The following is a 13,470-nucleotide window of genomic DNA, read 5'->3' as shown; positions in this document are numbered from 1 at the left end:
CCTGGTTGACTCTGTTAAGTTATCTAGACTTCCAGTCATTATTTCTTCTTAGCTGTATTTGGGTGTATGGGATACTGATTTCTTCTGTGTTTTGTGATCTTGTGTCCCAGTCTGAATAGCATTAGTCCCTCTGAAGTTAAAAGATCAAGTGTCAAGAGCACTGGGTCAGAAGGAAGTGCCTCACTCAACTGCTCCATACTCACTGTGGACTTCAAATCTTTTAAAGCCACCTGGACTGAGGTGGTGCAGCAGAACCGGGAGAAATGGAAAGCGCAAGCCACCAAAGGTAACAGCCAGGCTTCTTAGTGAAAGAATAAAAATTCTTTTGACCTCTTCTTCAAACTCTTCTTCAATCAAATTATTCTCCAAGTAAGCACTGTTAGTTTGAAAGAATCTGCTTTTCAAGGTCAACAACCTACACTGAGTTCAGAAAGATAGGAATATTGTGACTCATCTGTGCCTTATACTCTTCTTTCATGATGTAAGTGTACATAATGAAGAGGATATGGACAATGGGAGGAAAAAAATAATTGTAAGGGAGGTCCCCTAAAGTCATGAGTCAGATTCAAGATGGGTGCAAAAATAGCTGGAACAGCATTTGTAGAGATAGGTTATCAATTATTTGCTGTTAAGATTGAAAGAGTATGATAGTTCAGGAGAGAAGGACAGGATATTCTGGGTTCACAGCTGGTTTCATATTTCTCGTGATAACTTGGATAACGAACTGTGAACTATGCTGCGAATGGTCATGGTGGTGTGAATCTGGGAGGGCCTGCAAATATTTCAAAAGAATATGAAGGCTGTGTTGTTTGCAAGTTGACCAGAGTTCAATATTGTCATGCTATCAAAAAAAACCCAAAACCAACCCAAAACCCAAACCCAAACCAAACAAAAAACCCCAGACCTTGCTTCTAAGACCCCTCTGGCATTCTTCCAGTCGTTCCAGCAGTAACAAGGCCCCTACAGCAGTGATGGTTTGGCCACTGCAGTTCAGGAAACATCCGGACCAGTTGTAGGCAATACAGACTACAGCAATGCAAGTGATGACAAATGTTGTTTATAGCTGAAAGCAGTTTTCTGAAGGCTACTGCAGCTGCAAAATAAGGAAACTATTTTTTATTTTTTTTATTCAAAGAACCTGGGCTGTTAAGAGAAGAAAAAAATTGCAGGTGATTATAACCTGATAATAGGTTAGACATTGGCAAATCTATTGTTAGAGATCTTTTGGAACTGAGAGCCATCTGTTGAGAAGACTTAGGTATACCTGCCCCTTGCCTCCAGGGGCTGGATAATTGCCCAAGGTCTCCTTGAGCCCTGGGGTGATACAGGAACCAAAAAAAGAGGAATGTATCACTAATTTTTTATTTTTTTTTCTTCATGAAACTGTTTGTGATACAATTTCTTCTCTGAGCTGCATGCTTGTTACTCAAACCCTGATTTAATGGAGTTGCTGTATTTCATGTAAATGGAAGGAGCTTGATTTTAATGTATTATGTGGCCTTGGCTTCAGGGCTGATGGAAGATTTGGCGTAGTTCTCCTATTTGCCTGAGCAGATTGTTCCTCTCCAACTGAAAGGCCTGTCTAAAGGTGCAGGAAAGGATGCATTATTATTCAAATTAAATTTTCCTTTGTATTTAAAACTTGCCATTCAGGAAGAGCCTTTCTAGGCATTCTATGAAAATGAAAAAAGAAACGTAATTCAAAATCTGTTTAATTGCCAGGGGCTTTTTTTAGCTTTTTTTTTTTTTTTTTAATTGGTATTTACTATTTCACAGTTCTTTGTGGACCAAACAAATTACAGCTAACTAAACAAGCAAAGCATTTAATACAGTGAGTGTCTCACAGTATAGGAGTGTTGAGTGAATGAAGCCAATACAGTTAACTAGTTTTAAGGATTTCTTTTCAACATGTACCATACATATTTACTTGTCTACTAAGGATCTACTAGATAAAAATCCTATATGCAAGAGAGACCTAGGGGGAAATAAATAAAACATATCTTACATTTCACCTAAAACAAATATAAAGAGTAGATCATAATAGATTCTGGATATTTAACTTTTAAATGTGCTTTTTACCCACTTGCAGTGACTGCTTTGCATAAATACTTTTTTCTAAATATGCACATGTAAATGTCACGTTATGATTCAAGTGGATGTGCACACATTGCTTAACTCATGCTGCTACTGGTAATATGTATTGATGCAGTATTTCATATCCTTTCTTTATAGAGTATCCTGACCATAAGGGTTTGGTTATTCATATTTTAGCTGGAGAGGAAAATGTTTTATTTTTAATTGCCTCATTAAAAAAATGGTTCTATCAGCTTGTGAGGGTAGTCTATGGAAGAATCAGCTGATCACTTGAAAGCAGAGAGCTCACCAGTCTGCATTATTAGATGCATGTATGCTCGAGTAGGTCATTTTATCTTTACTTTTCTGACAACCTATAGCCCTGAATAGTTGATTTACTTATGGTTTTGCCAAACTTCATCTCCAATAACTTGCATCAGGGCCCCAATTTCTGGATCAAAGATTCAGAAAGCAGTCTTAGCTTCTGTTCATCTGAATTCATTGACTTTCACATAATTTCTGTGTTTCTGGGTGCATTTAGCAATACAAGCATGCATCTGTTTTTATCCTGAAAGATTTATACAAACGTATTGCTCAGCATGCCTTTGTATGGGCTGGGCACTAAGGAACTCTTCTTGGACTCCAGAGCTCTCGCTTCAAAACCTTTGCTCAGCTGCTGTCTTGCTCCTGACTTGCAGCAAGTGTCTGCACCGCCCCCTCCATCTGCCTTGCCTGTCTTAGCCATATGCAGCAGGGCCTGCCGCACAGCAGTTTAAATTGCTGACCCCCATCAAACCGGTGTCTTGCAATGCATCACGATTCTCTGCCAAAAAAATAAGAATTATTGAGAGAAGACAGATAAAACATTTAACTGTTGATTGACAACAAATAGCAACTGGGGATCAGAAGGGAAGGAAACCCATCTACTATTACTATTACTAATTTATTTGTAGAATACTGTATTTCCTTTGGTAATAGCATTGTCCCTAGAAGCATTAGTGAGCTGTTTTTATCCTGAGTGTGGTATTTATAGAAAATTTCTCTGCCTGTGTGGGCAAAGTAAGTGGGTTTATTACTGATCTCTTTTTGCTTAAAGGATCATTAAATAGCTACAAATTAAAAAAACACCAACAGAAAACAATGAACAGAACAACTACTGAATAAACAAACACCCTGATATGCAAAGCACCATTCAGATAAATTATTTTTTGACACTAATTTTGACAAAAGGCACTTGTCCAATGGTGCTGTAGCAAGCCCAGTTCTCCTGAGCCAAATTTCTCTCCAGGGAAAATATCAATATGCATAGCTGAGCTATCTATGAAAGCTACCATAGATTTCAGGAATTATTAATAAAGTGAGGGAGGCTCATATCTAATTTAATTATATTTTCATGTGAGCCATAATTTATTAATTTAAAAATTAACTTGCATTAGCTGCTAGCAGGGAAATACAGATTGGTATTTCTTATAAAGATGGCTTTTCCGCTTTCTCTCTTGTATCCCATTGGTACATTTTTCTCAAAACTGCTTCTGAATCACTCATAAAAAGTATTTAACAAGACACTTAGAAATTCTTTTGTAATTTTTACTCACTGGCCAAGACCCTGCTCCTTTAAGAAACAAAACATCTTCCCTATAGATGTCAAGAATACTTCCATAGGACGGAAGTAGACTTTATTCAGTGTTTTGTGGGATCTGCCCTCTGCTCATCAGCTTACACAGTCTCTCAGAAAACAAGAGATACATCTGTGATTTCTGTAACAATTAAAGTGTAATTGGTTGCCCACAATGGGGTAATGAGCGGGCTGGGATATTGCCAACCCAGAAATCTTGAATATAGGCACAGGGCAGTCACATCTGAATGCTTAGACTCAGTATGGGTATAGACATGCTCTGAAGCTGCATAAGCTCACAGGTTCCAAATTGAGTGTGTGTTGAGCTACTCAGCTGCTTGTCCAGATTAAGTCTCTATTGATCATGGAAAAGGGGGAGGAAATTCTGGAGTTTCTGCCTAGAGTCTGTGCACACCCAGCCATGTTTATTAGCTTGAGGGCTGCGCTGAGGGACTGTGGTTGTATCCTGCTTTCCAGTGTGACGCAGGAAGCCACACAGAGCCTTTGCAGCTGAGTCTGTAGGGGTGTGCTGTACCCAACCTGGGCTAGAAGCGTGGTGGTCTCAACATCTAGAGCCAAAGTAGTTTGCAGCTTGTCTTATGAGTAAGTGTTACATCAGGACATAGAGTTTGAATAAGAACAAGAGCAGTATCTTGAATTGGTGAAATTGGCTTCTCTGTGATTTTTTTTTTTCCCTGAATGACAATATTTTGAGATGCTGCTGTTGTTTAACACTCACTTTTGAGTTTATATCTTTGCATATTTGTGATTGACTATAAGACTTTTCAGGATGGAAGCACAAGTACTAGTAGCAATATATTAGTCTGCCAAGAAAGGACAGAGCTGTAAAGAAAGGATAACAGTAAGTGGAAGGGAAGAGATTAGGAACCTAGTATTGGAAGCAATCTGGAACAAGAGGAAAAGAAGGTAGATATCAAAGAACCAAGACTTTTTATGTGATTAGAGTCACATGGTACAGTATGAGATAAACAGAATGTCATTTGTCTGATTGTTGTGTGTCAAAAATTAAACTAACCTTGGCACCTCTAGAGACTTCAATAGCTAATTTATCTTTTTAATTTGCCTTTTAAGAATTTTGAGGAACTGCATTTTCAAAGGTGAACTTTATGCGGTAAAAAAAGCACATGCACATAATATACATTTAGGCCAACATGGGGTGTTTTTTTCAGAATACTTTCTTAAATGTTCTCTTGTGCTCTTTTCCCCTTGTCAAGTCAATTCCTACATTTATCTAAGCAAAAGCTGTTTGCATGTAAAAAGCTGAAGGAGATATAGATGTGTGAGTTGTATCATTCTTGTCAAATTGACTGATAATCGTGATTTCTTTCCTCATTTTGCTTCTCTCTTTGCTGAGGATGCAGAAGAAAAAGCTAAGAAAGAAGCAGAGGAAAATGCTCATCAGGGAACAGATGAAAAGAAAACAGATGAAAAGGATGAGAAGAAGCCAGCTGAAGATGCCACAGCAGCAAAGACAGAGAACAGTAAAGAACCAAATCCTGGGGAAAACAAAAACACAGATTCCAATAAGAATCATGTAAATGGGACTCGACAAACTGGGGTGAACAAACATGAAGCCTCACAAGGGAAAAATGCGCCTAGGACAGATAAGGGAACAGACTCTCATCATGCAGTGGGAGAAGAGAAACAGAATGTCCAGAATGGTGAGTTCTCTCCTTCCACTGAAACGTAAATCTAGCCCTAAAACCACTATCTCACCTCAGTGATGGAGGAACCGGATACCCTGATAAATGATGTCCTGGGCCCAGAGCCTCGTCCTGGACATTGACATAGTCACCTGCATATAGAAATTGGAAACTGTAAATTAACTCCCAAGTAGTGTTCTTCCATAAAAGATGGGATTCATCATACCTGCTTGGGCACTTTTGGAGGAAAGGAAAAAATTACTTCTCTAATGGAAATGAAGCAGCCTGTTAAGATACATAGGCTGAAAAGCACAAACAAATATTCTTGGTTCAATTAACAGCTTCATTGCTTGAGTAACTTACAGAGGAGAAGCCAAAAGTTGGCTTATAAACTCTTTTTAAGGCCAATTAAAGGTATCTTTGAACTGAGTCTCAGATATAAACATGTTTTGGGACACAGGATTTTTCTACCCTCTCTGTTTTTAAGAGTTACTTTATTTATGATTCCTTTGCTCAGCTTTTTATTGGGGTAGTCATGAGCCTTTTTTTGGATATTTTTTTTTTGTCAGAAATTTTATTCCAGTGTTTTAACTTGCTATAGAACTGAGTTAAAATAAGAATCACATTTTGCACCCAAAAAAGGTAGAAAAATATTTGAAAAATGCATTTAACATTGAGAGGCTGAGAGAACTGGGTCTGTTTAGCCTGGAGAAGAGAAGACTGAGAGGGGATCTGATCAATACTTATAAATATCTAAAGGGTGGTCGTCAAGAGGATGGGTCAGACTCTTTCAGTCATGCCCAGCAGCAGGACAAGGGACAACAGGCACAAACTGGAACATGGGAAGCTCCATCTGAATATAAGGAAAAACTTCTTCACTTTGAGGGTGACAGACCACTGGAACAGGCTGCCCAGAGAGGTTGTGGAGTCTCCTTCTCTGGAGATATTCAAAACCCACCTGGATGTGATCCTGTGCAGGCTGCTGTAGGTGATCCTGCTTTAGCTGGGGGGGGGGGGGGTGGACTAGATGATCTCCAGAGGTCTCTTCCAACCCCTACCATGCTGTGATTAAAAAAAATTATTAGAGCCATGAGAACAGATCAGTTGTCCCTTGGCCATTTCACTGTCCTTCCCTCCCCAGCTCCTGCTCCCTGAAGCCGTTATCAAAAAATGGCAGTACAGCCACATGTGACATGTCACAAACTTGGCTAGAATCAGCCAGTCCAGAAACAGCAAAAACTCAGACTCAGAAGCATCCTCTTAGAAAAAGCCTGAGTGAGCATACAGGTTTTGAAAGTCCAAGGCTCAGGCAGTGAGTTTCAATGGTGGCAGGGGCAGAAATTCTGTTTAAACCATTCCTGATATGATTCTCATGTAGTTCACTTGGCTGCTGGCCTTTCCCACTGATCCCTTCATCATTAGGGGTTTTTTAGATTGGAAGGACTATGGGGATCTGAGCTGTCATGCTCTGTTACATATGACCAGCAGGTCAAGGGAGGTGATCCTGCCCCTCTACTCCGCTCTTGTGAGACCCCACCTGGAGTACTGCGTCCAGCTCTGGGGGCCCCAGTACAGGAGAGACATGGAGCTATTGGAGCGAGTCCAGAGGAGGGCCATGAAGCTGATCAGAGGGCTGGAGCACCTCTCCTATGAGGACAGGCTGAGAGAGGTGGGATTGTTCAGCCTGGAGAAAAGAAGGCTCTGGGGAGATCTAATTGCGGCTTACCAGTACCTGAAGGGGCCTGCAGGAAAGATGGTGAGGGACTGTTTATCAGGGAGTGTAGTGACAGGACAAGGGGTAATGGGTTTAAGCTGAAGGAGGGTCGATTTAGATTAGATATTAGGAAGAAATTCTTTACTGTGAGAGTGGTGAGGCACTGGAACAGGTTTCCCAGAGAGGTTGTGGATGCCCCATCCCTGGAAGTGTTCAAGGCCAGGTTGGATGGGGCTTTGGACTATGTGGTCTAGTGGGGGGTGTCCCTACCTGTAGCAAGGGGGTTAGAACTAGATGATCTTTGAGGTCCCTTCCAACCCAAACCATTCTATGATTCTGTGATTCTGTGGTGGCATTTGTCTTGAGACAGTGTTATGCAGGTGAACAGCAATGGGCCCCGAAGGAGACAAAAAGGTTGGGGACATATGAAATCCCAGTTAGACTGCATCAACCTTATCTTCTGAAATCCTTTGTTTTACATGCTTCTAACAATAAGGAAGTTAAGTGTGTTCTAGTGATTTTGACAGTACCTTTTTCTGCAGTGTCTCTCTGCTGCAGGTGTCAAAAATGTTTTGAAAGGAATTATAATGATTTCTGAAAATTAGTGTCTTCCTCAGGAAAAGAAATTCTGCTCCTTAATTTATGGGAAAAGGCCTTTATGAGGTACAATCACTGCAGAGTCTTTGGAGACTGATAAAATCTTAACATTCATATCTCTGGGTTCACCACAGCTTTATGCCAATATGTTAATATCTCATCATAAAGTATTTGCCTTATTATTTCTCTGCCTTTGTAATCCCTTTCAAAAAGATCATTATGATCATCATTCTGCTCTGCTGCTGGCAGTATGGCAGGGTAGATATTACAATACTCAGAAGTCCCCTATTCACAATAAGTTATATTCAATGAAAGTTCAGAAATGGTGTTGTCAGATGAGTTTGAAGTCTCTCTCCCCGTCACTTGCTGCCCGTGTACTTTCTCAGAGAGATCAAACTGTGAAGTAACATATGTGTGGGTGTTCATCATCTTTTCCTGCACGCACTTAGGGTCAAGCAACTTCTTTATGCAATAGTCAAATAAAGCATTATTAGCTCATCATTACCATCAACTGTATGATGGTGGAGGAAATGCAAGAAGACTTTTGTGCTTTGCTAGATACGTTTTCATTTAATTTCCTGAAGACAGTCTCCTCCTTTTAGTGGACACCTTCGTCAAAAGGTATCAACCCTCAACCCTGCTTGGAGCTGCTCATATCTCTTTGTTCAAGGACTCCAAGTCAGTGGCAGTGTGATCAGCTGAGGAGGTTGCTGCTTGTCCTGTATCATCTTACCTTCCTTTTTCTCTCACCCACACCACGAGCTTAGGAAGAAAAACATGAAAAGTTTTGGCTCGGAATGAGAACTGAACAGGACGTGTTTTTTCCATCTTGTTAAGTATTTTAAGATTTGAAAACCATGCCTCTTTTATACTATGATGAAACTTAATTGGAGAGATCCTCTGTCATCCAAGAATAACAAATATTCTAGTGGTTAGGGCACGGTGTAGAAGAGGGACACCTTGCTTCTCTACAATTTCTCTTTTTTTGAGCTGTTCCAAAAATAAGTATCCGCTGGCCATGACTATTTTGAAGACAGATCAGATCCTCTTTAACACATAATACCTATAATCTTGATCCAGAGGCTGTGAAGTCGTTATAGTAACAAAAATGGTAATACAAATGGAATAAACATTACTTTAATACAGCCCTGTAACATATCTCACACTTACAAAATTTTCAAGTGAGAATTTGCAGCTTTTTGTGTTGAGGTATAGGTCACAAATTCACAGCTACTCCTCCGGGGTGATAGGACAAGCTGCCTGCTCCCATCTGGGTGGGCTGCTGTGGCTTTCTCTGGATATCTGGAGGAAGGACACCTTCTTTGCTGCTGCTTAGACACTGCAGCTGAAAGAGCCGTGTTCTGCTAGAGCTCTCCCTATAAGTTATTTTTTATTTGAATTTGCATTTGGCATTCTGATTCAATGAACGGATGGTCTGGGAAGGTCTAATGTGCTCTGCTGTATGACTAATAGAGGACATAAAATGAGAATGACTCTGGTTAACCTCCCTGGCTTCGTAAAATACACCCCAGCTCAAGTTACCATTTTCATTCTGCATCAACTGTTGCTCTGCCAAAGGCCTTGCTTTCTTGGTTTGCTATAGAGAGTCTCAAGCCAGTTATCAATGCTAGGATGATTGTTTGCTTCCTGATACCGTCATCAAAGGACCAACCCAAATGAATCTGTGGATAAAGGAACCTGGTAAGAAAAAGTAAGACAAAATTATATAGGACTGTTTGAGATATCTAAGGTGGTTCTTTATACAGAGACTTATGATGAAATCTTGCAGAGTCTTCGTCCTTTAAAAGCATAAAACGTTTCAGAGTCCTGATTTTGAAATTAACGTTGTGCTCAGGTTTTTAATGGCCTACATACAGCCAGAGGGAATATGAGTTCACATGTGCACTTTAAAAGGTGTTAACAATTAGAATAAATTTAAAAATATATCATAAAGCTTGATTTTCTGTAGGAGTTGGATAAATTTTGTCTGGTACTTTATTCTATAAAAATACGTTAATCCAGTTTCTTATGAAGTCAGCCCTTTTCTCCTAAGAAACATCTCCTTTGGATGTTGCAACTAGATTGAGTTACAGGCATTAATAAACTGCAGTCTGCATTTAAATGCTTACAGTGTTTCTTATTGCTTCTTTCTAGGTGAATTAAAGGAAGACAATAAGTTGGACAAAAAAGATCAGTCCAGTGTGGGAGATGAATCAAAGAAAACAGATGGTAAGGACAACATTTTATTACATTTTGTCACGCATTTTTATATGCAATCTATTGTTTCCTAAGCATCTGCAATTTATTGTGAAACCAAAAAATTGTGTGGTAACCAGAAACAGACTTAACAGAAACAGTCATTAGACTTGACAAAAGCCATTGGGGCATTCTGGGGGAAAATCATCCCTTTCACATAATGCCTAGCACCACTTGGCTGTTCTGTTGGTAAGCCTTAGCCATCAATTTTTGTGCAGTGCCTGGAAGAAAAATCCTAGATTATTAGAGTTGCTTAATAGGAAATGTGGATTTGTGAGGTTCTATCCTTCTAACTTTCTTTGGGCCGTATTCTGCTCTCTGTTAGGAGAGGCTGCATGGGAGATGCAAAAAACAGAGCTAAGAAAAAACCTGCACAAAGTGTCCCTGTTTTTCATGATTGCACTTTCTATTATGTCAATACAAACACAGCTTTCTTGACTTAATTGTCTGAGAGGGAATTTGCCAAGCCCTGTTGAACCACAGATGTGGGAAGCAAGCAGGAGTGACCACATCAGCATAGAGGTCTGTTGAGGATGCTATAGAAAAGGGATGTTGCAGAAATATTGTTGAACTGAAGCAATCCCATGCCATAGGACAGTTTCTTGGGCATCTGGGAATAATTTCAAACAAATCTGAGCCTAGTATAGTGGTCCACAGATGTTTTAGTAGCCCCAGAAAAACTGGAAAAACAGCTGTAAGGTCTATGGCATGTTTACTCTTCTGCACCTCCCCAGCTGTGTACCACAGGGCTCTGAGATAGTTGCTCCAAAAGCAATTGCTGAAGTATTAGGTAGCAAAATAAACAGAAACAAATGTTTGAGCTAACATTTTCTTTGTGTACCTCTCAGTGAAATCCACTGAAACACAACTATTCTTCAGTGTAAATAGTACAGTACTTTGTTCTGATGGTCAAGACAGACAACCTCATTGTAAGTACTGCAGTTTAGAATGATACCATGTTTTCTTTTATTTCTTCCTTTTAAGAAATTACTTAAAATTTCTATTGATTTAACAAAGTGATAAGAAGAAAATGCGGTACCTCAACTAAAAATGTAGAAAAATTCATCTAGAAGTATGTATTAATTTTAGACACATAAATAGGTACCTTAAAACATAAAAACATAAATTTCAGACACATAAAAAGGGCCCTTAGCAACAATTGTTTAGGAAAATTCAGTTATTTTTTTAAGATGTCATATTTTGTTAAAGATTTTTATTATGTTAAGATTTTGTTAAGATGTCATATTATTTACACACTTGAGTTGTCTGTCAGGAAAACAGTCTTGAACAAGTACCATTCACAACTCTTTCTGTGGTCATGCAGAAATTAAGCACAAATACTCAAATAACATGTGACTCTTCAGATGTTCAGATATGTGCAGTGCTGTATGTAACTATCAAGACCCCAGAAGAATTAATGAACAGAATGCCTACTCTCCCCACTGCGATGGGTGATGGCTGAGGAGCAGCTGTACTGGAAGGCTGCAAGCCTGGCAGGAGTAGGTGGACGCAGAATGACTGTGGCTTCTTTAGAAGGATTCAGAAGCATCAGCCCAGCAAAGAGAGTAGACCTGGGAATCACTAACTTTGAGGACTAGGTTACATTTGAAGGCCTGCACTTGCAAGGTCTCAGAAAGATTGGGGGCACTTATTTAGTTGGGCTGGAGGACCAAGAAATAATGTTTCATACTGACTTGAAGAGTGAGAGTGTGAATTTAGTTCCTTGCAAGTAGCTAGCCTTTGTGTGGTGTTGGTTATTTAATGTCTATCTGTTCTCCTATAAGAAAATGTTATACTCATCCCCTTAGGAAAAGACCAATACCATGGGACCAGTTGATTACAGTGAATAAGCAACTGTCACCGGGCAAAGACCATTTGTAGGCTGAGTGTTTTTCATTCAGATGCTGAAGAGACAGATTATAGATAACGATCTCATTGATAGAAATCAGGAGAAAAATTATCAATGATGCACCTTAGAAAAGGAAAGTGCTAGGGTGGCACTTCTGTTTTGACAAATACTGCACAACCTGTTCTGTCCATTACTCAACGCTAGAGCAAATCTCCTTACCAGCCATGTGAGGGATGTGGAGAAAAAAATGTTATCCATGGATAATACATAGCTGTTTGCAGACTACTGAAATGTTTACCCAAACATATGCTTTCTCACGTGCCAGTACACAGTCTTTCACGTGCTGGAAAAAAAGATTAAGCGGGGGAGTTAGAAAGATTGAGATTACAGCTATAATGCACTCACCACACGTAGTTTGCTAGTGAGCAAAACTCAGCCTGGTCTTTTTGGGTTTTACAGCCTCTGTTCAGTATGTAGCTGGGGTGTATTTCTATTAAACAGGTGCCCATTTGTGTAGATTTACCATGAGGGCTTCAGCTTTGTCACCACCAGCCATTAGCATCAGCTAGAGCCCTGCACCCAGCTGAGGTGAGTCTGATACCCTGTCCTACTGCACAGGGTATCACCTGCACCCAGAGAAGAAAGCTGTAGAGTATATGTTGCATAAATCTTTGCAGGAACTCTGTCCAATTTGCTTTTTGAGCATACACAAAGGAAGTTATTGTAATATCTTGTTATAGGAATACATACATACGAAAATGTTTCTAATACTTTTGTCCTTCTAGTACATCAGGAACCAAGTGACCAGGGACACATAGAATAACTATCCCATGTGGACAGGAGGACATAGAAGCTGCATGTCTATGCTGTAGTCACAGGTGTGAAATGTGGCTTCTATGTCAGAGTTACCTTGAAGCTACCCAAAAACAGTTAAGTGGGCATGCCTCCAGAAACAGGTATCAGCCTTGCTGAGACAGTGAGGAACTGCGTATGTATCTAGCCAGAGCTTCATGCGACTGCGTCTATCTGTACCAAACTCAACTACTTCAAAGCTAGCCTGAGGATGGCTATGCAAACTGCGGTCATGCCTTAGATTTCTGTCTTAACTGCTTCAGAATCCTGTGCAAGTCTCTTGAATGTAGGCTAGTCTCCTTCTCACGTTGATCTAATCTTCATATTATTGGCCTTTTCTGTGGGAGATACTGCTTGTTACTCAGTACTGCCCTTTTTTTTTCAGTTCCAAGAAAAGAGATATGGGGCTGCCATTTCCCACATAAAGACACAGCCCTATCAGAGACATCATCAGCACAAGTAGTTCATCAAGTATTTCCTATGGGATAGAACATTATTAAACCATTTTGGAAAAATCTGATTTTCCCATGTGAAATAGTTGCTTTTCAACACTTTGAATGGAAAATTGTAAGCAGTCACATGGAAGTAATTTTTATCTACATTCACAAACTTTCTTTTTTGCAATTTTTTTCTGCTCACAAAACTGACAACAAATGAGAAAACTAGTCTTTCCCATTTCAGACTAGATATAAGGAAGACATTTTTTACAGTGAGGGTGGTGAAACACTGGAACAGTTTGCCCAGAGAGGTTGTAGATGCCCCATCCCTGGAAACATTCAAGGTCAAGTTGGACAGGGCTCTGAGAAGCCTGATCTGGTTGAAGATGGCCCTGCTCATTGCAGGGGGATTG

General features: G+C 39.8%; 1 protein-coding gene across 14 annotated transcripts in view; it reads left to right on the top strand.

Moving 5' to 3' along the window:
• Positions 1 to 13,470, top strand: part of PDE1C (phosphodiesterase 1C) — a 406,330-nt gene that overhangs the window by 307,696 nt on the left and 85,164 nt on the right. For all 14 annotated transcript variants that reach the window (XM_075745401.1, XM_075745405.1, XM_075745406.1 and 11 more), the window contains 3 exons: positions 111 to 286; positions 5,071 to 5,370; positions 9,818 to 9,892. In XM_075745401.1, the coding sequence (XP_075601516.1) occupies positions 111 to 286; positions 5,071 to 5,370; positions 9,818 to 9,892 (551 nt within the window). The remainder of the gene's footprint in view (positions 1 to 110; positions 287 to 5,070; positions 5,371 to 9,817; positions 9,893 to 13,470) is intronic.

The sequence above is a fragment of the Balearica regulorum genome, chromosome 2 (assembly GCF_011004875.1).
Source record: "Balearica regulorum gibbericeps isolate bBalReg1 chromosome 2, bBalReg1.pri, whole genome shotgun sequence".
Taxonomy (NCBI): Eukaryota; Metazoa; Chordata; class Aves; order Gruiformes; family Gruidae; genus Balearica; species Balearica regulorum.
The sequence above is the reverse complement of the archived record's forward strand: the minus strand, read 5'-3'. Positions and strand labels throughout refer to the sequence as shown.